Source organism: Daldinia childiae (assembly GCF_008694065.1).
Source record: "Daldinia childiae strain JS-1345 chromosome Unknown Scaffold13, whole genome shotgun sequence".
Taxonomy (NCBI): Eukaryota; Fungi; Ascomycota; class Sordariomycetes; order Xylariales; family Hypoxylaceae; genus Daldinia; species Daldinia childiae.
The window spans coordinates 834,608-861,771 of NW_022984654.1; the positions used below are offsets into that span (position 1 = coordinate 834,608).

At 46.1% G+C, this 27,164-nt stretch overlaps 5 protein-coding genes across 5 annotated transcripts; 3 read left to right on the forward strand and 2 right to left on the reverse strand.

Moving 5' to 3' along the window:
* Positions 1-333: 333 nt before the first annotated feature.
* GL218_08643 (uncharacterized protein) lies at positions 334-1,143 on the forward strand (the record flags this gene model as incomplete). Its single annotated transcript, XM_033585449.1, has 1 exon — positions 334-1,143. One exon carries the CDS (start codon positions 334-336, stop codon positions 1,141-1,143), a length of 810 nt encoding a protein of 269 aa, XP_033440443.1.
* A 14,862-nt stretch (positions 1,144-16,005) lies between these two features.
* On the forward strand, positions 16,006-16,817 carry GL218_08645 (uncharacterized protein; the record flags this gene model as incomplete). Its single annotated transcript, XM_033585450.1, has 2 exons — positions 16,006-16,048; positions 16,294-16,817. The coding sequence occupies 2 exons, from the start codon at positions 16,006-16,008 to the stop codon at positions 16,815-16,817; spliced, it is 567 nt and encodes a 188-aa protein (XP_033440441.1).
* Positions 16,818-17,140: 323 nt separating this feature from the next.
* Positions 17,141-18,196, reverse strand: GL218_08646 (GPN-loop GTPase 3; the record flags this gene model as incomplete). The annotated part of the gene is made up of 2 exons (XM_033585451.1): positions 17,141-18,007; positions 18,149-18,196. The coding sequence occupies 2 exons, from the start codon at positions 18,194-18,196 to the stop codon at positions 17,141-17,143; spliced, it is 915 nt and encodes a 304-aa protein (XP_033440439.1).
* Positions 18,197-20,475: 2,279 nt separating this feature from the next.
* Positions 20,476-21,837, forward strand: GL218_08647 (S-adenosylmethionine synthase; the record flags this gene model as incomplete). The annotated part of the gene is made up of 3 exons (XM_033585452.1): positions 20,476-20,544; positions 20,632-21,297; positions 21,376-21,837. The coding sequence occupies 3 exons, from the start codon at positions 20,476-20,478 to the stop codon at positions 21,835-21,837; spliced, it is 1,197 nt and encodes a 398-aa protein (XP_033440440.1).
* Positions 21,838-24,196: 2,359 nt separating this feature from the next.
* Positions 24,197-26,878, reverse strand: GL218_08648 (Cell cycle checkpoint protein RAD17; the record flags this gene model as incomplete). The annotated part of the gene is made up of 1 exon (XM_033585453.1): positions 24,197-26,878. One exon carries the CDS (start codon positions 26,876-26,878, stop codon positions 24,197-24,199), a length of 2,682 nt encoding a protein of 893 aa, XP_033440446.1.
* Between the last annotated feature and the right edge of the window lie 286 nt (positions 26,879-27,164).

Here is a 27,164-nt window from a genome sequence, read left to right on the forward strand (position 1 = left end):
CTTTCCCACTTACACCTCATCTCCTAGCAACCGTCCGTTGATCGCCCGCGTTTCCCGTCGCATAACAATCATCGCTCAACTCCAACATAACATACATTACTATCGCGACTTGCTCTTGAATATTAAGACTACCAGACGATTTAAATATTACTTATATTAAAGTTATATAATTATTTACGCAACTATTATTATTTAACTACATTGCGCGCATCGCATTCCAGCTACAGTCGCATTCGAAATCTCGCAACACATTCCGCTTGGAGCAACGTCTCGGCACGTATTATTGCAGCACAAGCAATACCAAAGCAATATTTCGAATAAGTCGTCGTCAAAATGTTGATGCCGTCAGCACTTTCGTGCGACTCGTCGCACCCGCCTGTTACTAGGCTTCAATCTGCTCTTTTCGCGTCGCCGCCTGCTAGTCCCCCAACGAGCGCGCACAATAGCACTCTCGGAAACATTTTCCAGTCATGCCGCGCGCTCCAATCTATGCTTACAGTACCCGCGACAATTCCCTCAAATGACAACATCGATGCGCGTCGGGATCCGCTACCTACACCGCCAATGGCCCACACCGCTCTTCCTCCTCTAAAACTACGTCTGCGATCGCGCAAAACAGACACCAATGGGGAAGTTCTCCCTAGGAAGAGAGTTGTAAAGCGATCAGCAGCACCACCTCGCGGCGTCAATAAAAGACGCCGCGCCGTCGAGGATGACATGGGTCGTGATGAGGACATGGACAGCGACCTAGAAATAAGTGGTTCGGAGAACGAAGAATCAAGCGCCAGACCTAGTACGCCAAAACGCGCTCGCCTCGCGCCGGAAGTAATACCACTGGGTCTAGGGCGGAGAGACTTTCACAATTTACAATCTACTAGAGACAAAGAGAGTATGGTAGAAGGCACAGAAGTAGAAGTAGAAGCAGACGGCGAGCGGTGGAGCAAAGAAGACGACCGGATATTGGTCGAGCTTGTCCTGGAGAAGCTCAAACTCTCCAAGACGGATTGGCAGGACTGCGCGCGGAGTCTGGGCAAAGACCGGGGTAGCATCGGGCGGAGGTGGAGGAGTTTGATGATCAATGGGGATGTCGGGCTCAAGTCGTCGAGGAGTCGGCGAAGCAAACTACACAGCACCTGGAGGTGAAGTCCACGTGCTCTATCCATTCATTCACCTGTTTATTTTGTTTTTCTATCTATTATTCTCCTGGATCTCGAGAACCGAGTCCTAGCTGTACTTTGGACAAATATTGTGGTGCAAAAGGGAAAGGCTTAGGCGCTTTAGAGTACTGGATACCTGGATAAGATATCCCATATCGCGCGAAATGCGCTTGATAGGTTGGCGGTAATTGTCGGTTATACTTTTGGATATCAACTATTGTTGAAAATACAATAATCTTGCCTCTTACTATTCTCTTCGTCTTCTTCCTAAGTGTGAAATCTTTACTTGTGACTTGTAGCTGGATAGTTAGACACTAGATTCTTCATGCATGCAAGTCCCCCTTACACGCCAAATGTAGACATCTACACTATTGTAAACCTCCCAGGGCTGGCTAACCTCCTAATTAGAGTAGCTATTACGAACTTCCAACCCCGGTATTTTCCAAAAAGGGCAGATCAGTGGCCTTATTACAAAGTTGTATGTAGATAAAACCCTCACAATCCGCACACCTCGCAGCCGAAAACGGACTACCAAGCGCTCTCGGTACCCAGCATTATCGCTAACGGCCACCAGGGTCTTTTTTTTTTTTTTTCTGCTTAGGTCTCTTTTCGCTTCGAGGCCAAGTTTTACTGGTCGACCCATCTTAGCATGACAAGTTTCCGCGGCTCCGCTGCGGCGGCTAGGGTTACGTTGGGTCCCGGGGGACCGGGGGGGTGTTCCCATATTTCGGTTACGGGAGGCTGGGAGATTCATGCCGCGAAGCAGATAAACTAACTCACTCTGAAAAGTCTGGGGGTAGTGTTTTTTTTTTTTTTCCTTTCTCCTGCTCCCCCGCCTTCTTCATTCCTAGAAAGGGATGGTGGTGGTCGTGTCTGAGTTTCTGAGTCTATACGCACATATGACTTGCATTGAGGATCGCCCCCAGCCTCCTATCCTGCCCCTCGATGCTGCCCCCTTGCTTCTGTTCCAGGAGGCTGGTTATACATACATATACAGGTTAGTTTTGGTAGTACGTTTAGGGTTAGGGGGATGTGGAGAGAGATACACAGATTGGTAAGTACTAGATATGAGATTCGCACGCGTTTTATCTCCCAAAAGCAACTACATATTCCATATAACCACCCTATTTAATAATATTCATCCTCGTCCTCGTCATAGTAATATTCGCCCTCGTTCTCATCATCCTCCCTCCCACGACGCCCAACCGGTTGGTTCTCATGCCGAGGATATCCATCAGCTTTCCGTTTCTCAATGCCAGCCAAGATCCGCTCTAGCCTATTGTGTACTGCCCAATGCTGGATATGAAAAATAGCTGTTCGAAATTTCTTGAATTGCTCGAGATTGGCCAAGGCGAAGCTTGAAATGAATCAATCTTATTATATAGGTAGTAACCAGGACAACGGTTCGTTTCCGTGGGAGTAGTAGTTGCGATTACTTCTCTCCACATGACGTAAAGATGTGCGAGATAGGGTATTGTGCTACTATCATGTCGCCGTCGTAGTCTTTTGGTTCTACGATTAAGTATGGGAAGCAAACGTGTCCTTCACGCATGCTTTTGAGCTGTCCGTAACCCGGGTTTCCCAGAACGGGTCTCCGCATAGCATGTACACGCAGATTATTATACCCAAAGACCGTAGTGGGTTTCTGATTGCGCAGCGTATTTGTGCCATTTTCCGGGGGCAAGAAAGTAACTTGGAACGGTTCTTTGACACAATACGTTAGTAGCTAAGGCTGGTATCTTTCTTCTTCTTCTTCCGGAAATAGGGAACTATTGGTCCATTTTCGTTGTCGAAGATCCAGAGCAGAAAATGAAATCTTCGATAGAAAGTTCTTGTTGTTACTCATTAGATCGAGGTTGTGGCAAGTTACACGGTGAGGATGGAGGGTAATGATCAAGAGGCAGTTGCTGTTGTTGATCAGTTTGGAAGTCCATGATGATAGTATGGTAGTATAAGAGGTAGGCATAGGTCTTAATCTGACTCCTTTGCAAAAGTGCCTAATTACGAATAGGATAGATACGCGAGATTGAAAATCATGTAGGAGAGCAACTAGGTGAATACTAAAGAGAAATCTTTTATCCCAGATTTATTTAGTCTTGCTATAGCTGAAGCTCGTAAATATATCTGATCATCTACTTATTATGCACTTTTCGCACTATCTTTTGAGAAAGCCTGAAGCAGTAACACTGTATAGGTACCTCTTAGGTGTATTGCTGGTAGGTTGACTATCTTGTTCATTCGATTTCATAATTAACCCCCTTTCTTATTTAGCTCACCCATCACAGCAGTTCATGTTTAAATCAATAAGTTAGTCTTCGATTCGGTAATGTTAAGTACGATCCGAATGTTAATCTGAAGTTTATGCCAACGTAACTCTTCTCAGTAGCCATTGGTCGTTGTGAGGTTGGTTGCCTTTTCGCGGGGTATGGCGGGCAAGGCGAGAGAAAGCTGTCACTCGTCTTACCAAATCTTGGTAGGTAATAATAAGTTGTGTAACGGCAAGTTGCATTTCATTGTGCATGGATCCGTGTCCAATAAACATGCCACAGTCCCTCATATGCAATCGTCGCTGTTCTACTTGTCCGAGCCTATGAAAACAGGTAGGTATCATTTTATATATCTTGTGATCCCAAGGTTACTATCCCAAAGATATTCAGCAACACACTCTTCACCATCTATTCAAATTCTCGATTTACACCATTAAAATATGAGTACGCTGATTCCTAGGGGGCCTTCGAACACCGCCCGTGGTCAATGGCGGGGTCGTGGTCGCGGTGGTAGCGGCCGCGGTAGCTGGCGAGGGCGAGGACGAGGCAATGATGGGAGAGAACAAGGCCCTAACTCGAGCCGAAGCAAAGATCAACCATCTAGGAGCACTATTGATGATGCCCCTCTCGGTCGACTTATCACGAAGATTACTTCAGAAATTACTTCGAATTATAGTACACAGGCGGGTGATGCAAAAATTAGCAATTGCAAATACGCAGCATCGTACTCTCTAGTCGATTCTAAAGCGCCCAAAATTATTATTCCAGGTATGTCACCAAGATCAATGCCCACCAGAATGCTAATACGGTAAATAGGAGAACCAGCAAAATGGACGCCACCTCAATTACCTTCACAACTTCCTGGAGATCATGGCGATTATCTTCGGGATCATAACGGAGCAAGATTTCCTGAGCATCCCATGTTGCCTTCTGTTCATTCCCTCCTTTCTCTAAATGAAGGGTTTGACACGTCAGGAGTTGACATTATGGGTTGCGCGAGTTCCCTTGGAGACATTCTCCGATTCGTACGATCGGTCAATTTGACCTTCAGATTCGATGTTGAAATGGTTGGAGATACTTTATTCATGATTCGTAACTGTCGCGATCAAGTCATTCCTGACGTCCGTGGATATGGCCATTCCTTCTTAGATTCTTTCACTTCTTATGAACCTAAGATGCAAGAAACTAAATCGCATCAACGCATCGTCTCTTATTCATTCAGCGGGTTGAAATGTCTCGTTCGTTTTGAATGCGATGGTTATTTAGCAAGTGATAGAGAGGATTTCACTACTACGGCTATTAAACTAGATGGCTTGAACCTTTCAAACTCCCCCGCTATCGAGACAGCCGGAGCGGTCATACCTCAGCAATCAATCATTGAAATTAAGACGAGATCTAAGGCAAGATCTCAAGTCGGTGCACCAGTTGATATGGACGAGCAATTACCTAGGTTATGGCTTCGTCAAATCCCTAACTTCGTCACGGCATATCACATTACAGGAAACTTTGAAGATGTTCAAGAAAAAGCCGTCGAGCAAGAGTTACTTGATTGGGAAAATAACCATCAATCCGAACTTCAAAAGTTCTCTTCCATTCTACGACAACTAATTGTTGAGGTCAAACGGGCAGGTCATTTGAAGCTCGAACTGTGTCGAACTGAGTCAGGACCACTCGAATTAAGAGAGCAAGCCGGTAAACCTCGGGAAGTACTTCCAAGTGATTGGAGGGATATATGGGCTAGGCAGAATCATGGACCAGGAAGCGATGGCACAGCCTGCCTGAGTGATGAGGATGAGGACGACAGTTATCCCAGCCTGCTTTCTCGGAAGGGAGAATCTGACGAATCGGATGATTCTGATGATAATTTCTCGTTAGATTTCACAGCGTGTGACACCAGTTGCGGATATTGCGGTAAGTGTGCCTAAAGATGAATGTGTTGGCCTCAAGTAGTATCAAGTAGCATAAGGAATCCCCCGGTTTCTCTATTGCGCGTTCGCGCATTTACGTGTTTGTGCTCGTGTGCCCGCATGATAGGCATAATTTACTCCGCACTTAGGCCAATTGATAGAGAGCCGTTATATTATTGAGTTGAATCCCGCATGGTACTGTGTTACATGTAATGCAGGTTGGCCATAGAAATGTGAGATATGAGATATGAGATAATGCGGCCTACCGGTTCGAAAGACACGTTTGAGACAAAGAGACTCGAAAACCGAGGGGCATCTACTCTATCACTACAACTACCTAATAGAAAGTCTCAACTGTTTGCCTTATTACTTTACTTTATTTTATAGAAGTAATGTCCTTTCTTTATCCTAGAGCTACGCCAATCTTCTGTCCAGTTAGGTAATTTCGTTCATTATTGACGACGGCGCGATGTCATACCAAGCAGCTGCTAGCGGGCCATCACCAAATCAAGATCAGGACACCAGCTTCCGATCTCGAGCGCTTGATAAGTTTTTCTACAGAATACTTGAAGGGAAAGGGAAAGTCACTGGGGTTAGAGATGCACAAAAGTTTCTCGAGTCCATTGTGAACAGAACTGACAGGCCAGACTGCATCGAGAGGTTAGCTTCGTCAAAAAGTGGTCAAGAAGCCCTCCATAAATCATTAACTATAGATACCTCTGCCCAATTCATTAACAGTCATGTTTCGAATCTCTTGAAATTCCTCACGGATCCTACCCTACAGAGGGTTTGCGAGGGAGAACTCCTCAATCAAGTCCTCTGGGTTATGGTTGACCCATCGTTATTCTGGGATAGTTTAATCCAGAATATAAAGTCTGAACAACTTGAGACTCAAGCCGTAGAGGGCTTCGCTTGGTTACTATTGCAGTTAATACTATTGCCACAGCCGCAATCGTCCAAGTTCCGGGAGACTGCACTGTCACTCTGCCAGGACGACACTCTCAAGAAACTCGAGGAATCATCATCTCCGATATGTGGGAGCATATTTCAGAAGATCCGGGCATTAGTCCAGCCTTCAAAGTCTGTTGCGAATTCTCATTTGGTCAATAAATTTAGTCCAGGGGGTCGTCATGATAACGACTTCGCCAATTACCATGATATATCAATCCTTCCTACCAGGGCCGAGATGGAATCTACCGAGATGCCCTTCTATATGCAGGCAGGGGTAGCATTTGAGGAGGGGAACGTAAATCGAGCGCTTGACCACCTCGATAATCAGTTCCGTCTCCTTAGAGAAGATATGCTCGCAGATATGCGCGAAGATCTCAAAAATATGAAGAATAAAGCTAGGAGGCAAAATTGGAGAAACATGGTCATCAAAGATCTCTCGTTAGAGGATATACACAGAGACTCAATGGCTAATGACCGACCATGCAATCTGGTGCTCAGATGCTCGGAGGATATTTTGAACATGAAGAAAGCGAGTATCGAAGATAGAAAAAAGGAGTTGAAGAAGTCTCAAGGATTCCTAAAACACCAAAGCTTTGGTTGCTTTATGAAGGATGATACTCTCCTGGCATTCGCATCTCTGGACAGGAACGAAGATAAACTATCGCTTCACCCTCCTCGCATCTGCTTACAGGTCGTAGGCGAAGATATGTTAGCAGATCTGTTAGTAGCTTTGCAAGGAGGTACAGTTGACTTTTTACTTGTTTCAACCCCTATTTTCGCCTACGAACCGATTCTGGAGAGACTCAAGCGGAAGACTGATGTTGAACTCGACCATGATATTCTGGTTCGTTCGAAGGAACCCCAAGAGTCACCAATTAAGCCGGATGCCACCATCGATGCCTTAGAGGCATCTTTAACCACCCCGACTGACTTACGACAGCTCATTAAAGCAAAGAAGAACATCAACCTAGACCCATCACAAGTTAGAGCCCTCATGTACGGTTTACAGTATCAAACATGCCAGATACAAGGTCCACCAGGTGTGAAAGTCCCAAGAGCAGCTGCTTTAAGGCTATAAATTCTGACTTATAATACAGGAACTGGAAAATCTTTGGTTGGTGCTCTTCTAACTAAGATCCTACTCGATAAAACAAAGGAGACGTTGCTAGTTTTATCATTTACGAACCATGCACTTGACCAATTCATTGAGGACTTGCTCGACATTGGGATCGACCGCAATGTCATTGTCCGACTTGGATCGAAGTTCACTGATCGGACCGAATCTCTCACCTTGAAATCCCAGACGGCCGGCTATGTTAGAGTAACGAGGACTCGTCAAGACCTGATCAACGCCGAGAAATCCAAGTTGCAGTCATTGGCTGAAGGAGTAGAAAAACATTTCGATGCCTTTTCGAAGGCATATATCTCTCATAATGACCTGTTAGAGTTTCTCGAGTTTTCGGATACAGAGAGTCACTTCTTTGATGCGCTCGAGGTTCCAGAAGCGGTGGATGGAGAGACCCGTGTTGGAAAGAAGGGTGCCTCGATGAAACCCGACTATCTCTTCGATCTCTGGGCAAACGGAAAGCAGCCCGGTCCGTTTGCTAAGGATAAGTCAGATGCTTCATCCAAGGAGGTATGGAACATGAAGAAGCCAGACCGGCAGGTGAAGATCGAGGAGTGGAAACAAGAAATTTATCGAGAGAGGATTTCCACGCTCGCCAAGTGGATTACCGACTTCAACAAAACCTACAAGACCCTGCAAAGCTTACGGAAGGAGAAAACAGAGCAAACTCTCCAGAGCAAACGTATTATCTGCTGTACTACTACTGCTGCTTCAATGTATGCGCAAGAGATACAGTCCGCTGCGCCTGGGATTATCGTTGTTGAAGAGGCAGGAGAAATCTTGGAAAGCCGTATGTATATTCCAAAGCTGTTTACCCATCCTTACCCCCTTTTCAAGTTGTGGTCATCCACATCTATGAAAGTATATGTCGACTGCTATAACCGAGAAATCTCGTTGCGTTATCCTCTTAATGTCAATGGCTAATCCGAGATATTCAAGACATCCTCGCGGCTATGGGTCCCAGCACGAAACAGCTCATCCAAATCGGTGATCACAAGCAGCTTCGGCCGAAGGTAAAGAACTTCAAGCTTACCGTGGAAGCTGGACGCGGGTTCGATCTCAATCGGTCGTTATTTGAACGGCTCATACTCCAGGGGCAACCACACTGCACGCTATTGAACCAACACAGAATGAGGCCAGAGATTTCGGCTTTAATAAGACATAACTATCCTGACCTGGAAGACGCAAACGATACACAAAACCGACCACAACTTTTAGGGTTTCAAGATAACGTCATCTTCGTCAATCATAATGACCCTGAAGCGAAGCACAATGTTCTTGTCGACAAGCTTGATCCCACCGCTGGATCAAGTAAGCAGAACAGCTTCGAAGCGAACATGGTTTTGAAGTGTGTCCGCTACTTAGGACAGCAAAATTATAAAACATCAAATATAGTAATTTTGACTCCGTACCTAGTAAGCCTCAATCAAATAACTGTATAGCATTAAGTCGCTAATATACCATAGGGTCAGTTATCATTGCTCAGGAACAAGCTCAGCGAGGACCATGATCCAATCTTGAACGATCTTGACTCCCACGACCTTGTCGAAGCCGGAGAAATACCAGCCGCGAGTGCAGACGTAAATAAAACACCTATCCGGCTTTCAACTATAGACAATTACCAGGGAGAAGAGAGTGATATCGTCGTTGCCTCATTGACTCGCAGTAATGATGATGGGGATATTGGATTCATGTGTGCCCCAGAGCGGCTGAACGTACTTATCTCCAGAGCTCGAAATGCATTAATCATGATCGGCAACGCGAGTACCTTCATGAATGCTAAGAAGGGACGAGATGAATGGACAAGATTATTTGACCATTTGAAGAGGGATGGAAGAATCCAGGACGGATTTCCAATCAAATGTGAAAAGCACCCAGACACGAAGAATATTGTTCATTCACCTGATGAATTTGAGTTTTACTGCCCAGACGGAGGATGCAATTTGCCGTGCAATGAGTTGTTATCTTGCGGCAAGCATACATGTTCAAAGCGATGTCATATACGAGTCGATCACTCAAAGATGCCTTGCAACGCGATCATCAACGATGTTTGTTCACAGAAGCATAAACTGGTATGGGCTTGTTTTAACAAGACTCCACCCGCCTGTCAGACCTGCCGTCGAGAGCAGGAAGAGAAGGCTCGAAGAGCCCGCAGAGACAAGGAGTTGGAACTTGAGCGGCAAGCAAAGCAGCTTGCATATGCTAAGCTACTGAAAGTCATCCAAGACGACATCGAGAAGCAGAGGAAGATGATCAAAGATGCCGAGGAGGAGAGAATAAAGGAGCAAACTCTACAACAGCATCGTATTGAACTTGCCGAGTTGACAAAACAGGCCCGCAAACCCGTCATTAGCAATAACAATCCCGTACCAGATACCAAAGCTAAGCAACAACCGACTAAGGATTCAGTCAAGCCCAGCAAAGATGACAACAAGAATCCTCGACCCAAAAACCCACCTGCTGATAACATGCCAGGCCAATTGCCCACCGAGAATACGTCTACATCAAGTACGAAACATGATGATGATAATAACAACGGCAACAAGAACAATAGTAATAATGGTAGTGGGAATAATCATGGTGACAGTACTAATGGCAGTAGCAATGGTGGCGGTAACAATGGCGATAACAATGGCGGTAATAGCGACGGTAAAAACGACGGTAATGATGGCCATAACAGTGATCACACTGATCCCAATGACGATAGCTCCGATGACAGCACACCTGGGACCCCTCAAGGCCGGCCATTCCCATCTAGGGGACCTTCAGTAGCTGAAACAGATTGGCAGTATCAGAAGAAGTACGAGAATGCCTTCAATGAAGCTCTTGACTCTCTATTTAATATGATAGGATTGGAGAGCGTGAAGAAAGAGTTTCTGGCAATAAAGGCAAGAATTGATACTGCCATTCGCCAGGGAGTGGACACCAAAGATGAAAGATTCAGTGCAGCCTTGCTAGGGAATCCTGGGACAGGCAAAACAACAGTCGCCAGACTATATGCTAAGTTCTTGTCGTCCGTCGGGGTAATTCCTGGGGCGCACTTTGAAGAAACTACTGGCTCACGGTTAGCTAATGATGGGATACAAGGTTGCAAGGCATTAATAGATAAGATCCTTGAAAAGGGGGGCGGCGTCTTTTTCCTAGACGAGGCGTACCAAATTGTGTCCGGGAACTCCACTGGAGGAACTCAGGTGCTCGACTTCCTTCTAGCAGAGATAGAGAACCTCACAGGAAAGGTCATCTTCGTTTTCGCCGGTTACCGGAAGCAGATGGAGGGTTTCTTTGCTCATAATCCAGGCATCCCAAGTCGTATTCCCATCGAGATGAGTTTCCACGACTACGAAGACGACGAACTTCTAAATATCATGAACTATCAGATAGGAAAGAAGTACAACGGTCGCATGCAAGTCGAAGGTGGACCTGATGGGTTGTATATGAGGATTGTGGCGCGGCGTATTGGTCGCGGTCGAGGAAGAGAAGGATTCGGTAATGCTCGTCAGGTAGAGAACGTACTGGCGAGAATTATCTACGAAAGACAAGCAGACCGTCTTAAGCGAGAGAGGCGCAAAGGTATGATGCCAGATGACTTACTGCTACGGAAGATCGACCTTGTAGGACCAGAACCAAGCAAGGAGTTTTCTACCAATAAAGACTGGAAGAAGCTCCAAGGTATGATAGGATTAACGTCTGTCAAACAGTCAATCAAGGTTTTCATAGACCGCTTACAAAGGAACTATGAGCGAGAAATGAAGGAGCAACCTACTGTCGAATGCTCGTTAAACAAGGTCTTCGTCGGGAACCCTGGAACTGGAAAGACAACAGTTGCTAAACTTTATGGTGGAATTCTTAAGGCTCTAGGTCTCCTAAGCAATGGTGAAGTCATTGTTAAGAACCCATCAGATTTCGTCGGCGCGTACCTTGGTCACTCTGAGAAGAACACCAAAGCTATTCTCGAGTCTACAAAAGGAAAGATTCTCATCATCGATGAAGCATATATGCTTGCCGATGGAAGTTCACACCCTGGAGCTACCAGTGACTCCTTTAAAACGGCAGTCGTAGATACAATCGTCGCTGAAGTTCAAAGTACCGCATTGGAGGACAGGTGCGTCTTGTTGCTTGGATACAAGGAGAAGATGGAAGATATGTTCCAGAAGGTGAATCCAGGTTTAACACGACGATTTCCCATTTCGTCCGGCTTTGACTTTGAGGACTATGATGACGATGAACTTCGACAGATCCTTGATCTCAAATTGAAGGAGCAGGGATTTAGGGCTGGAGAAGCTGCAAAGAGAGTCGTTATTGATGTCCTCAGACGTGCGCGTAATAGACCAAACTTCGGAAACGCGGGTGAAGTCGACATTATCCTCGATAGAGCCAAAGAGAATCAACAAAAACGATTGTCGGCCTCTCCTCAGAAAAAGAACAACGACGTCCTGATCCCTAAGGATATCGACCCCGAGTTCAACAGAGGTGAAAATGAAACCAACATTCGTATGCTTTTCCAAGATGTTATTGGGTGCGACGACATCATCGAACAATTAGAAGGGTATCAACAACAAGTCAGGAATATAAAAATCCTGAATCAAGACCAAGCCGGTCAAGAGTTAGATCCTCGTCAGCAAATCCCCTTTGGATTTCTCTTTCGTGGGCCGCCAGGTAATTTCCTTCTCCTGCAAATGTGTGAACTACTTCTAATCCATACCAGGAACCGGTAAGACTACGACGGCCAGAAGGATGGGTAAGGTATATTATGATATGGGTTTCCTCTCCGATGCTACTGTAGTGGACTGCTCAGCGACGGATTTGATAGGCCAATTCGTTGGCCACACCGGTCCCAAAGTCCAGAAGAAGTTTGACGAAGCCCTCGGAAGGGTGCTCTTCATCGATGAGGCCTATAGGCTCGGCGAAGGTCGCTTCGCCAAAGAAGCAATGGACGAGATTGTTGATTGTCTAACTAAGGAACGGTACCAAAATAAACTTGTAGTCAGTAAGTATAACCCAAGAGTACATATCTTACTACCCCTATTTTCAAATTACATCTTTAAAGACAAGTTTCATCATTACAACACTATGAAATATCAACTATAGCTCAAAAGCTACTTTCAATACCATTATAAACTACAACTACTGACTCTAAATGCCATAGTTCTTGCGGGTTACGACAATGATATTAATCGGCTGATGAACCAGAACCCCGGTCTGACCAGCAGATTCCCAGAGACAATCTGCTTCCCCAATCTTCCGCCGCGCCACTGTCGAGACTTTCTACTACAGTGTCTTCAAAAGAGGAAACTAGACACAAAGGATCTAGAAGCCTCACCTACTCTAGACGGAAAACTATTAAGTTTATTTGGCACGCTTGCATCAACGGCATCTTGGGGTAACGCCCGCGACGTACAAACGCTCGCCAAGTCTATCTTCTCCAAGATCATGAAATCCAAGACCCCCGATCCAAGCCGACTGGTACCCGAAGACACCGTCATAGAGGTTATCAAAGCCATGATCGACGAACGTACCAACCGGGCTAAAACCACCACCACCACCAGCGCCAACCCAGCCCAAATCCCACCTCAACCAGCCCCAGAAGCCACCCAGGATCCGCCGCCGCCGCCAAAGATCTCGACCGCCACCGCCACCGCCACCGCAACCGCAATAGACACGTCCGCGGAGAAAAAGGACGCCGACCCCCCCAAGAAAGACAACGACGGACCAGGAGGCCCGCCGAACAACAACGCCAGCATGCGCGACGCCGGCGTCTCGGACGCGACATGGGAGCAACTGCAGCGGGACAGGGCAGCGTTCGAGCAGCGCCAGCTCGAGCTCGCCGAAGCGAAACGCCAGGCCGAGGAGCTCGAGCGGCAGCTCCGACTACAGGCGGAAGCGTTCAAGCGGGAGCAGGACGAGGCTAAGCGTCGCGAGGAGCTGCGGAAGCTGGAGGAGGCGCGGGTGAGGCACGAGCGGGCGGAACGGGCGCGCCGGGAACAGGAGGAGCGGCTGCGGAAGGAGAAGGCGGTGCAGGAGACGCTTAAGAGGTCCGGGAGGTGCCCGATGGGCTACGATTGGATTCCGCAGGGCGATGGGTATAGGTGTGCGGGGGGCTCGCATTTCATGTCGAATGGGCAGTTGGGGATTTAAGTTGAGCGAAAGGGGGGGGGGGGGGGGTGCTTAGGAGGTGTGTTAGTTAAGAGAGGGGGGGTTGTAGGAGTGCTTTGGGATGACCCCTATTTCGAGGGAAAGGAGGTATTTGACATAGCTATGTTTAATTGGATATAGGGATATGATGATGTATCTTATATAGATATTTGGGAATTCTAGGTATACCCCTAAGTTGGTACTTCAGAAGAATAAGTTTATGATGAATACAGGTTTTCTACGGTCATAATAGGAGGTAGATGTTACAATAGAGTATGAAAGTATCTATACGTTATAAATAGTTGTCTAACTAACTGGATCTTAAGGTGAAGAGACAAAAACCCATGTTCGAATCTTGTCATTGTTAATGTAATTTATCAGGAGAACTGAGAGCTTATTACTAGTTCTAGTTACTACTTGGTAACTCTCTATGAGCTATGTAAGATAATAAACCCTTATATAATAAAGAATAGAGATGAGGGCTATTGTTGGAACATTGTCTAGTTCGCCTAGTTTAAGCTAAGTATTAATTATGCGGGGTGCTGTAGCAGCTTTAATTCAACCGCAAAGACTTTCAAGTCTTGAAATATCTCTGCGATGTCATGTTTAAAGAACTTTTAGCCTTGGTAGCAATGTTGACTACTTCAACATCGAACTTGGATAAGTCATTTATCAGGGTTTCGCCAATGTTACTGCGAACTTGGGGGAAGAAAAGGAGTGTCTGTCATGATGTCTCTTGTCTTGATTTGACTTGTTGATTAACGCTTAATATGATACAGGAGTGGCATGTAAGATTTATCTATCATATGCTGAACCGTAACTTTCTCATATCTCATCACAACTTATTAAATTACAACTTTTATATTCTTGTGAGGAATTCTAGATTTACAATTAGATAGATTTGGCCGAGGCAATTACCGTACCCACACTCTCAACTAAGCAATTATAGTTAGTATATCAATCACAACCCCTCAAAAGACTTCAAGTAGACGAAGCCTAGACAATCTAAAATACTAGTAGTATATCATTCACCGCATAATCATGTAGTAGTTCTAACATTGAATAGATCGACATGGAAAAGCCCAATCCAGTAAAAGTGCCTGGCCTTACTAGAAAATATTTTACAACACTCTTATATGCCTGAATAACCCGTGGATCACATACCTATAATGTCAATACTCTAATAGAAGTTTATATCGCGAACGTGACAGACAAACGTGAGTGACCCAGGTGGAGAGTCATGGGGTCTTAAACCAACACCATCAACAGCATTCGGCACTATAATAAAGCGCGAAAGAATTATGGTCTCGAACTCGAGGTTCCACTCAGGCATCAAATGAAGATATTAGAAATGTTGAATAATGGATATTTTACACGTATGATGCTGCAGAGGAAGTCAGGCATGTCGCCAATAACGCCTGATTTTCTTAAAGCAAGCCAATGCTGGCCAACGCTGGTCAACGCTTAGGGAGTTTGATAGGTCAGAATGGTAGACAAAGACCGTGGAGAGCCCCAGAAGGAACCAGACGATGCATTCAGGGATCCAAGATTGCATATTAGGTTTTTATAACCCTGAACATTTCCTGCCTTACATACATAGGATCCTCATCGAATGTATAAAATTAAGAGGAACTCATCAAGATTGTTTTTTTCGATATATGAGGTATCTACCTACCTATATATATTCTCCTGGAATAGAGCAACATTGGTTACATTTAATTCTCCGAATAACAAATGAAAGGAAGAGAAAGGTAAATTACAGCACGTGAAAATCGAGATCGCGCGACCCCTTAAAAAAAAGGTTGGACCCACAATAAACCCTGGGCACAGACATCATCCCTTGCTCTAGAACCAACAACTAGACCAATCATATCTTGGCATACGAAAATCCCTCCACCTTTTTTGCCAGTTATCGCCAGTTATCGTCATCACCGCCCATTACCAATCGCGTGAACCCATTTGTCGACCTGGGGTCAGTAAATAATAGAAGAAAAAAAAAGAAGAGAGTTGCACACCACCACCACCACCATTACCACCATCAAAGCCTGGTAAAACTTGTTCTTCTTCCCACAAACCAGTCAACCGTGTTATACTTTCTTTCTTCACCAAACAATCCATCTATTATCGCATACATCAGCCAACGCCGTGTTTACCTTTTTTTGCTCTGTTCGTCCTTCGCCACTGTTAGCGTCTTCGTAACCTGTCACTTCTAGCTTTCTCAAATCAAAGTACCTTAGGTACCCTACCCTAGGTACCCAGCTTTAGCTTTAGGGGTTTTTAATAGCGGTGACCCGATTCTCTCAGCGAAGACGAGCCCATCTCAGCTCGTTCCTTCTACCATCGATATTTACTTTTTTTTTTCTTCACAACACAGCTTTTGGTGTCGCACCATCACATTCCTTTTACTGTTTAGAGAAGGGCTAGTCCAGACGAAAAAATACACATATACACACATATTATCAATCATGGACCGAGGTGGTGATTCCGCGTTATTTGACGCTTTACAAGGTACGTAGCTCATTCACCGCGTTTCACGTTCCTTCAGAATAACCTCATTTCCATTCATTCATTCATTCATTTATTCAATCATCCCATTTCCCCCCCTTCCCCCCTCTTCTATTCTTATCCCGTATATATTATTTAACATAGTGTATCTACATACATACACCTACCCTACATACATACATACTCCACAATCTTCATCTCCTAAATATCTATCCGAACAAGCCGCTAACCCCATCCTCCTTCCCCAGGCATCTTGCCCGAACAGACCCTCACCCTCATCCAAGCCCACATGCAGGACCCACAGACCGCCCTCCGAGCCATATGGCAACAGACCACTACCCTCACACAAAAAGCAACCGCGACACTATCACCTGTTCTTGCGCCTCTCGTCCAGCGCGGCATGCAAGCTCTACACGACTCCCCCGACCTAGTCGTCCTCGCCTTCGTGCTAGCTGCCTTCGTACTCGTCATCCAGGTCATATCGTTCGTACACCGCACCATGATGTACGTGACGCGTCTAGCTTTCCGACTTATGGGCTGGGCTCTATTCTTCGCCCTGTTGGCCTTTATATGGCGTCGGGGCCCTGAAGCCACAATCCGAGACGTGGTCGTCTTCGTTAGCAAGCTAGCGGGTTATGCGTCTCTTGTCAAGGATATCTGGTGGTCTGAATACCAGAAGTTCGACGCTCAGACCAAGCGCGGTGGAGCCCCTGCTGGGACCCGAGGAGCACCTTCGGGAGGTTACACTAGGTCGAGAAATAGTGCTTGGTGATGATTTGGGGACTGGGTTAGTGCTATGCGTGTGACTGAAAAATAAAAAGGGGTTGGGGCATCTCGTCGTTTAATGTCTTATCACGGTTTGGGAATGAGTTATGACTACGAATTGCTTTTTCTTTTTTTGTACAGAATGAATAAACAGCATAAACAGTATGTGCCAAATGTACTCGAATTTTTGGTATATCTGAGTTGCCTCAAGCCAGTACGCCGTCGCTATGCAATTACATGTGTCCAACATTGCCCTTCGTGATTAATCCTTATGCCATATTCCTTTTTGATTTATATTTGGGCAAATCCTGTTTATCTGCCACTAAGAAATCACCCATCTATACCATCATCCATATTGTCAAACTCATCATCCTTTAATTCCTTTGGCTCTTGAGCTTCGTGATACTGGATGCAGTCGTCGATATAGCTGAGAATGGCCCCGACGCTATCCTCATCTTGCACATCTAGCTTTAGGTAACTAACCATGCTAAAATTCTCGATCAGGTTTGCGACTGCCCGGTTGAGCTGTCGGAAGCTTGAACCTCGCATGACGGCATCCTTGTCCTGGGGGTTTCCCGCCTCATCTTCCTCTTCTGTCACACCCTCTGCCTTTCGCCGAGCAATATCATCCGGGTCATCGTCTAGTAGGCCAGTATCTGGCGTGAGGAATCGTTTCATATCTTTCTTGCGGACCTGATCTTTTACAAGATCCATTTTAGACAGAATATTGATATGGGGGACCTCTAACATGATCATGGCACTCATAGCGCTCAGAGTACCAGCAAAGAACTTGGCTCTATCCACGATAAAAGTAGCTTCTAAGAGATAGGCAGCACAGAGCCGAATGTCAAGAGAGCCGGATCGTGTCAAGAATCGGACGAGCGCGGGTAAGATAGGAACGTGGGTATAGAGCTCGATCTGGCCGGGCATGTCAAAAATGATGAGGTACTCCTCAGTGAGGGAGTCTAATGCCTCCGTTAGGAAATCGAGATTTTCCATGAGGAATTCGAAGCAGTAGATAAGACCGCCATTTGGGCCAAGGCCCATCTCCTCCATAACATCTTGGAGCGATATTAGATCTTTGATATCTAGATCTGGTGTATGTTCGAAGGACTCGGCGGCAGGATCGAGGTTGACGTAGAAGCACGAGCGACGGTTAAGTTGTAAGTGGGTTATAAGGGAGGCGCAAAAGGTGGACTTTAGACAGTAATGTTAACATTGATCTATTATCCGAACCTCAGATAACATAAAGCTTCAGCAAGCATCTCGACAAGCTCAACAAGCTTCGTGATAGTAAAGAAAGGTTACAAGTGGCGCAAAGAAGAGTCCATCACATACCTTGCCAGCCCCGGCGGGGCCCATTACCATAACTCCGAACTTACTCATGATGTATCACCAAGATTTGTTTAATATCTAGTTAGATGAGATGATTACGTTGCAGCCTAGGCGGATTCGGTTGATCGAATAAAGGAATGACGGAATACCTAGTAGGACTGGATCTAGTATGTAAGTATTCAGCCTCGTCTTGACTGCGGCGTACATAGTAAACACTAGGCGCCAGTCGAGGAATTTTTCTTAGATGGTGGGGTAAAAACGATTAGGTACTGCATGTCGCAAGGTTAAGACAGTGGAGTCAAGGGTCAGGATCGAAGGGTCTAAAATATAGAGTGGGGCCGAGCTGATCAAGTTATCTCGTAAGCTTCCTCTCTTACTGCATAAATAATGGGATGAATTAGGTAGCCTTGCAAGTATAAAAGTATCTTTAGCTTTAGAAGCAATATGGATTTGATAAAACATTTGATAGACATTTGATAAGCATTACCTATTGCTACTACGGTACCTGAAACTAGGTATTTTCTCTCACCGCCTTGACGGAATTTGACTCTAAAATTCCGGAATATGAGCCGCTCCGATTCTATGTAGTGGAATTTACCGCTTCCCGGTAAATTGTTTTACCCTGCACCGTACTAAGATGCCACACTCCCCGAGATGCTACAGAAATATAGGTGGGATACGTACATGTAATACATGTAAGCAAGCTTATAAGACCACCGGTTGCGGACCTTGCTTCTTAGATATAATAACCTAAGGTACGAGAGATAAAGCGAAGGAAAGCTGAGAATCCTTTGCTTAGTAAAGTCGATTTAGTGCTTTACATACTACGCAATAGCTGCAAGGGAAGTTATTGGATATACGATGAACCGGGCTGTATTATATGAATATAAACCTTGCCGGCCGAACACCGAAAGTCTTCGACCGATATTTTTGTCTCATAGACCTTCGAGACTCGAAGACAGGTGCCGAAGTTGGAACCCCTGTCAATCGGTGGGACCTAGTGCACGTTTTCGAGAGGGGCAGACGTGGCAGCCAAGGGTCCCCGAAATGGATCAATGGTAATGGATAATTGAGAATGAGCTTTAGTTTATGGAACTGCCCCGCGTAAAGTAGTACATGCGTTCATTGTCTTCATAGGGGATGCGGTAAGAAGAACGGAGGTAACGGAAGTCGGAAAAAGACCTGGATGGCTCTTACACATCTTATCAATTGTTAGATATTAGAGGTAGGTACTTATCTAACAGCCTATTTATTATCTTAAGAGATATCTAGATAACCTAGTAACTGCTAATTATTACTAGCTCACCTACGAAAGGTTCTTAGCTTTAGTTTTATCGAATTCAAAGGAACATTCCTCAGTTACTACGAAATCCAAGTATATGCTGACAGGATGCGAACGAGCGGCACAAAAGCCTTACATTCTAGAGCTTATGTATAACACTCCCGTTCTATACTCGACGGTCTACTTGGGTAAAGATCGTTCCCAAACCTGACGTAGATACTGCGTGTGCTCGGGACCGCAAAGAGTGTGTGTTGGAAGATAAGCCTACACGTCCACCCGGAGAAATATAAAAAGTTATTGATATCCGATAAGACGGTTACTTTGACATTAGTTATTCTATAAGTGTAGCCAAATCAAATAAAATATCGACTAACCTTACTAAATGGAGTTACTTTATGTAGTTTGGTTAAGATGTATTAGTGAAGTTACTCCGAGTCTTCCTGTAATAAGTATGCTTGTAATGTAATGTTTGTAGGTGTAAGTAACTGGTATACATAATACTTATCTGCGCCCCTCTTACTCCTTCTGAGAAAATTCCTTCGGCTTGCCCCACTCCAGGTACTCTTTCCTTCCTACCAGCAGTCAATCCAGACGCCATGATCCACGGCTCAGGGACAAGAGCGAGCCGCTAATGCTAGGTTTGGTTAAACCCACTAGCTTCGCAGCTTACCATAAGGTATTAAGGTATATAGTGTGTAAAAGTAATGCCTTAGTACATAAGTCTACTTCCTAACATAATCTACCTTAGGTACGGGCATGTATACAATCGGCATATAGTGAAAGCGACAAGCGACAAGCGAACGGATATTGCGCCATTCGAGTTGTTATTTTCAGTTCCTGCCCCTCCGTTTTTTTTTCTCTCACCCAATTAAAAACCCTAAAGGAAAAACTCCCGCTTTCTACTCTTCCCTTCATAAACCTCTCCTTCCCCCCCTCATCCAACCCAACTTTTTATTTCTTCCGAGAGACACTCTTGGGCTACGCATTTTTCTTTGGGTGCATAGAATTAATCAACTCGTACTTCCTTATTTCACACTCTACCGTCACAATGCCTGCTACCAACGGTCATGCTAGCTCCTTGAGCACCCCCCGAAACCCCGGGGCTTTCCTCTTCACCGTAAGTATGAATTATTACATGGCAATTACATGGCATTTCCTCCTCGGCGTTAGCAAGTTCGGGGAATAGTAAACTGATCAATTGTAGTCGGAATCCGTCGGTGAAGGTCACCCCGACAAGATCTGTGATCAGGTCTCCGATGCTATTCTAGACGCCTGCTTGGCGCAAGACCCCCTCTCTAAGGTCGCCTGTGAGTCGGCTACTAAGACCGGTATGATCATGGTATTTGGTGAGATCACGACCAAGGCCAGTATCGACTACCAATCCGTCATCCGAAATGCCATCAAGGAAATCGGATATGACTCTTCCGAGAAGGGTTTCGACTACAAGACCTGCAACGTCCTCGTTGCCATTGAGCAACAGTCCCCCGATATCGCTCAGGGTCTTCACTACGAGAAGGCCCTCGAGGAGTTGGGCGCTGGTGACCAAGGTCTCATGTTTGGCTATGCCACCAACGAAACCCCCGAACTACACCCCCTATCTCACCTTCTCGCCCACAAGCTGAACAAGGCTATGTCTGATGCTCGCCGGGACGGAACTCTCCCTTGGCTCCGACCTGACACCAAGACTCAAATCACCATGGAGTACAAGCACGACGGCGGCGCTGTCGTTCCCCTACGAGTTCACACCGTCGTCATCTCTGCTCAACACAGTGGTGATGTCAACACGGAACAAGTCCGAAAGGAGCTAAAGTCCAAGATCATCGACACTGTCATCCCTAAGCAGTACATTGATGACGAGACTATCCTCCACGTAAGTCTTAAAACCCTAATTCGGCTACTCCGGCTGTCGTCCTCGATTCCGTGTACGCAATACTAACAATTATTACAGCTACAACCCAGTGGTCTTTTCATCATCGGTGGCCCTCAGGGTGACGCCGGTGTTACCGGCCGAAAGATCATCGTTGACACCTACGGTGGATGGGGTGCCCACGGTGGTGGTGCTTTCTCCGGAAAGGACTTCTCCAAGGTCGACCGATCTGCTGCTTACCTTGCTCGATGGGTTGCTAAGTCTCTCGTTGCTGCCGGCCTCGCTAAGCGAGCGCTGGTCCAACTCAGTTACGCTATTGGTGTAGCCGAGCCCTGCTCTATCTACGTCGACTCCTACGGTACTTCTGACAAGACTGCCGAGGAATTAGTCGACATCGTCAAGGCTAACTTTGACCTCCGACCTGGCGCTATCGCCAAGGAACTTAACCTAGTCCGCCCCATCTACAACCAGACAGCCAAGTTCGGTCACTTCGGTACCAACCAGGAATTCACCTGGGAGCAGCCTAAGGCGCTCAAGTTTTAAGCTAATGAATTGTAGAGTTCCGCTGGGGGGATCTTGTCACATTTATAGTAGCGGAAGAATCAACTTCTTTCTGCATTGCGACTGGCGTTGTTGGGTGTGTTATCTAGAAGACATAGGATTCCCTCATCGGAAAATGTCATGAAAATTTTGGGCATGGCAGCATGGCGTACGGTTTCAACATACCTGGTTTGGGCAAAGGCACAGATAAAGTGGCATCCATGGGGCCACCGGTCTGGTAAAGGCGGATAAATACCTTAAACATCCGCATTGCATTTATTCAACACGGCAATACGTCCAAAGGGACAAAAATAAAGATACCAATTTGTCGTACCTCTACAGATATTCGAATTTAGTGAATATTTATTATTTGGTGACGATAATCTATACTTTGTGCTCTCATTATAGAGTTGACGGGACGTCGAATTCCGTTCGTTCAGGAGCAGCATGTCCATCACTACAGTCGCCACTTTAATGATCTGACGTGACTTGTCTATAGAAAACCCTAGCATCATATTATAATAATAACTAGGTGAAACGGCATTATCATATCTGTCCCTAGTTGCCACTGTTCTCTTTCTACGTTGCACTCATGGCCACACATACTCCTCTAACTTGTTTCTCGCTAATGCTGTTTGGTTGTCATCTTCTCTCCTACTGCCGTCGCTACTGATATTGCTACTAGGGTACTCTTCTCTCGTATCTGCATCTCCTTCGCGATCGAAGTAGTCGGTTGAATAAAAGGAGAGTGTTGGCGATGGAGGATACCTCTGTGCGGGAAAAAGTGTGAAAAGGGCTAGGAACTCTTCTTGGAAGCGGTTGGTGCGTAACGGGGAGAGCGGTGGGGAGATAGTGCGGTTTCTGTCGTTGGTGATGGTGGTGGTAGTGGTGTTGAGTATGTGGTTGCTATTTGATGAGGATGGAGAATGTTCCCGTTGTTGGAAGAGATCTGGTCCTCCTGCATCTCTTATTATATGGCTCTCTGTTATATGGTGTTTAAACGGCACCTCGATGACGGCGTCGAGGATACGGATTCTGAAGATGGGGGTTGAGGGTGATGATGTTTCCTTGGTTCTCATGGTTTGGTGTTCTCCGTTGAAATTGGATATAAAGTTTGTTCTAGGGGCAGTGGTTTGTAGTTGATAATTGATATTCGTGATAGATAAACGCTTTCGAAAGTATTCGGCTGTATTAGAGAAGTAGGTAGGGGTTTAAGAAAAGCGTGGATATGTCAGGTAACTAACACATAGGAATAGGACCAACAAAGCCACGACTGTTATATAGAGAAATGGTGATTATTTTTACGTCTGGGGCAGAAATACTCTTATACTACTGACCTTAACCAATACACCGAAGATCGGGTATATATATACAGGTATATGATATAGGTATTACAGCACGGCTCTCACAAAAAAGCCTCAGCTTGTCCGGGAATCTACCCGGGTAACGCCAAGGAGCACCTAGGATATAGACCGGCGATCGATCCCTCCGCTCAAGACATCGCGAGCTATACGGGCCGCCGCGTATACGTATAAGTAGAATACGGACGAATAACACAATAGCTCTACCGCAGCCACAATTCAACACATACCAACCAACCAACCAACCAACCAACCACATAAGCCCAAGATCAGCGTAACGAGGGTGAAAAAAGAAGGCATGGAAAGAGATGGTTTGACACCCCAGTAAAACATAAATCATAAATATGAAAGAGAAAATAACTACATCCAACAGTTTATCAAAATTCCGGAAGCACAATTGTCACCCATCACTCCCCGATCCCCTTGGTCTTTGGTGGCCATACGTGCTCTTCCTCGTAGCCCCATCGGGTTTAGACCAGGTTAAGTGCGAGCCGCGGCGTCCAAAGCGAGCAATACGAAATACGACGCAACCAACCGGCCGGGTATACGGTTGGCTGTATCCATCACCCCAGGGACCTATCACTCCTTTTATGGACAGATACAAACCTATATTTCAACAAGACACAAAGTTTCACATCAGCTAGGACAGTTATTAGGGAAAACAAGCACATTAGACCAGTCAAAACACTGTTTATACACTTGAGACACGCGCTCTAGTAGAACGCGATTTGTCCCTATCTCGCAGCTGAACGGTACGCTCCACACACAAACTCCCCGAATCTTCGACAGAAGCGGCCCTAATTCCCAATTCTATATACCTAGGTAGGTATATAGACATACCCTTTCCACGTACAAACACCAAAACGCCGTCCACTCCACCTATAATATATAGCCTAACCTGAGAGAATAGCTATTATTTCAAGACATCTGAGCCTGAAAAGCACCGTGTGAGCTATATCCCGCGTAGCATATTTTAGGATAGGACAAAACAAATTGGTGGATTAATCATCCTCTATATCATCGTCGCTTAAAACCAATTTCTGTATGGATGGTATCCCCGTGGTAGAAAGGGAAGACACATCGCTCTTTTGCCGTATGCCAAAGGCGACGCTCTTCTTTCGTGGTGATGATTCTTCCGTAGGCTTATCAGTTGCCCATGCTTCTCCCGCCTGCTCCATATTATCATCTCCGTCGAGGGCGTCATCATCCGCTGCCTCTCCAATCCCGGAAAACGAGGTTACCCTTTCAATCTCCTTTAACCGAACATTACCTACTGCGCTTCTACGTCCCCGTGCTATGTGGGCCATATATGGCAGTCGTTCCAGTAACAATTCCCTACGAGCTGAGTTCCCAAGGAAGAGCAACGGGGCTGTCTGTTGGTCTTGGCTCTGTTCGGTTTTTTTGGCTTGTTGGCTGCTATTACGTTGCATAGAAGCCTGGTGTTTACCAATCCAATCTCCACCGCCGCTTGATGCTGACTTAGGCCGTCTAAATGCAGAAGCACCTTGAGTGAGATTCTGACCAGTCTCGTCCCCCTTTAGCAATCTTGATGCCCAGTGGTCTACGACTCCTTCAAGTTCTTCCTTCTCTCGCCATAGCTTGAGACTTGCAGGATAGAACATCTTATAAGCATCACTACCACCGCGTCCGGAGGTCTTCGCGATTCGCTTCACCGGATTTGGTAGAGAAAATAATAATCCTCTTGTCGCGACTTGGAAAGTAATCTCATCTTGTCTTAGCACATGGCCAGCCGAATCTCGTCCCGAGAATGTTGAACTGCCAAATCCACGGCCCCGGAAGAAGATATCCCAAGATGGGGAGAGTAGGTCGCTCTCGGAAAGGAACTCGATGCAATTGTTTACGTAGTCAAGCGAGGAATTAGGATCGGAAAGCCCGCTAGGTTCACAGGACAGGGCGTAATTCTCGTGAAGTGCTGAAATAAATGTGTGCGTATCAGTCCCGGTCTCGTCAATGAGGCTATCGACGGAGACCTCGGATCGTTTTGGCCTAGAATGATGAGCCATAAAGTCAGGTAATATTTCAGCCTGACCCTCGAGAGTTTGCTGGCTCATCGGAAGCTCATCTCTTCTATTGTATACTACCTTTCCGACAGCATGAAATATTCCTAAACTTGCCTCGCGTTGCGAGACAAGCTCTAGACTTTCCACCTCACCCTTAGTTAAAGATACTTCATTCTTAGATCCACGTTTAGGTTTTGTGAAGGCTACCTTTGAGCCCCAGTCCGCATCGTTATCACCTTTGAGGCAAAGAAACTCGAGTGAGGAGATTGCGCTTCTTATATCCCCTATTTCCCCCAGTCTCTTTAGAACAAGCGGGCCCGGCGTCCGACGCCGTCCAGACTTCCGCGCCTCTTTCTGTACGATTAACTCGAGCGCACTCGCGAGGAGAGTAGGCGCAATAGCGTTAAACTCTATAATACAAGAGCCTGGATGTCGAGTGATTTCAGGTCCTAGCAGGCGATGGGCCGTAAAGCTATCCGCAGACGCTGATGTAGTAGTTAGTAGAGTCTCTGATATGATCATAACGATAGGCGTGATGGGGTCTATGGAAGTTGGCCGATCGTAAGTGGCGAGGGATGGCGTATTAGCGGCTAGGTATTGTAAGATAGTATTTCGAAATGTCGTCAAAGCTACTGACGAGCGTGTAAAAGTGTTTGGGAATTCCTCAATGAGAATGATTTTCTTCGTATTATTATCATTATTATCGTTCTTGCCGAGACTCGGGGGAGTCGAGTCAAGATCAGTGTCTAATTGACCGAATTTTCCACTCCTCCCCATGAATTCTTCAAACTGCGCCGAAGCTGACTGGAGCCCTTGATTTGCCCCTAGGGAACCGACGGGGTTTCTCCATTCGAGTAGTTCACAGCGCATGTCTTTAGCAAGGAGTCGAACCGTAGTGGTCTTCCCTGTTCCGGCAGCGCCCTTCAAAATTAAAAGCCGTTGTCGCATTCGTCCGGCCATAACATCTTCAAGCCACCGGCGAACATCTGCTACTTTCCTTTTGTGAACTGCAAGCTCTTCTATATTCGTAGGGCCGAACCGCTCCGACCAGGGCCGTTGTTCATCGCCCGTAGTTGGGTCCTGTTGAGGACGGGGTGGTTTGAGGAATTTTTGGCTCGATGTAATTGCCGGGCCGCTACTTGGTTGAGGCGTATCCCGAAAACGCTTACGGGCGTTCTGCCCAACTCGACTAGTGTTTACCGCCCTGTGTTCACCCACATCGTCATCGTCTGATATCGGATCGCTAATAATATCGTCCCTCTTTGTCGGAGACGCTGTCGGAGCTCTTTGAGCCTGTTTAGAAAACATAGTCACAAGATCCGCCGTCTTCTCTTTCTCGACTCGTTTCCCTTTTGCAAATGGCTGGGCCTTAGGCTTCCCCGGACTCGTACTAAAACCCCGAAATCCATTGTTCCTTTGGTGAAGAGGCATAGAACTCGAGGTCGAGCTCGACGGCTTAGTGGCTAGCAAGCGAGACGACTTCCTTGTAGGACCTGGAGAGGGCGTTGTAGCTCGGGAGGCATCTGTGGTAGAGGCGCACTTTTGAGTAGGCGAGGAAAGAAGGTAATTGGTAAGAGTGTTAGGTTTCGACTTTGGCTCCTCTTCATCGTCTGAAGAGGCATGAACGATGTTTCGCTTCCGACGTTTTGTGGGTGGCGCCATGGCGATAGGGTGGATGTGAGATGCACGGCATCTATTAGTGGGTGTAATTGCTCACATGGAGAATGGAAACGAAGAATGAAGATTTTGTAATATGATTTTGTAATATTATTTTTCGCTCCGCTGCGGAGATTTAACCTTTAAAACTTTAATATCTACCTGGAAAGAACTGGTTTGATTGCTGTCATGGACAAAAAAAAAGATGGTACAACTGAGTTGAAACTTAGGTACCTTCCGTCATTCCCAGCCTAATGGAACCTTTCGTCGCGGGCGGGTTGCTTATGGCGCG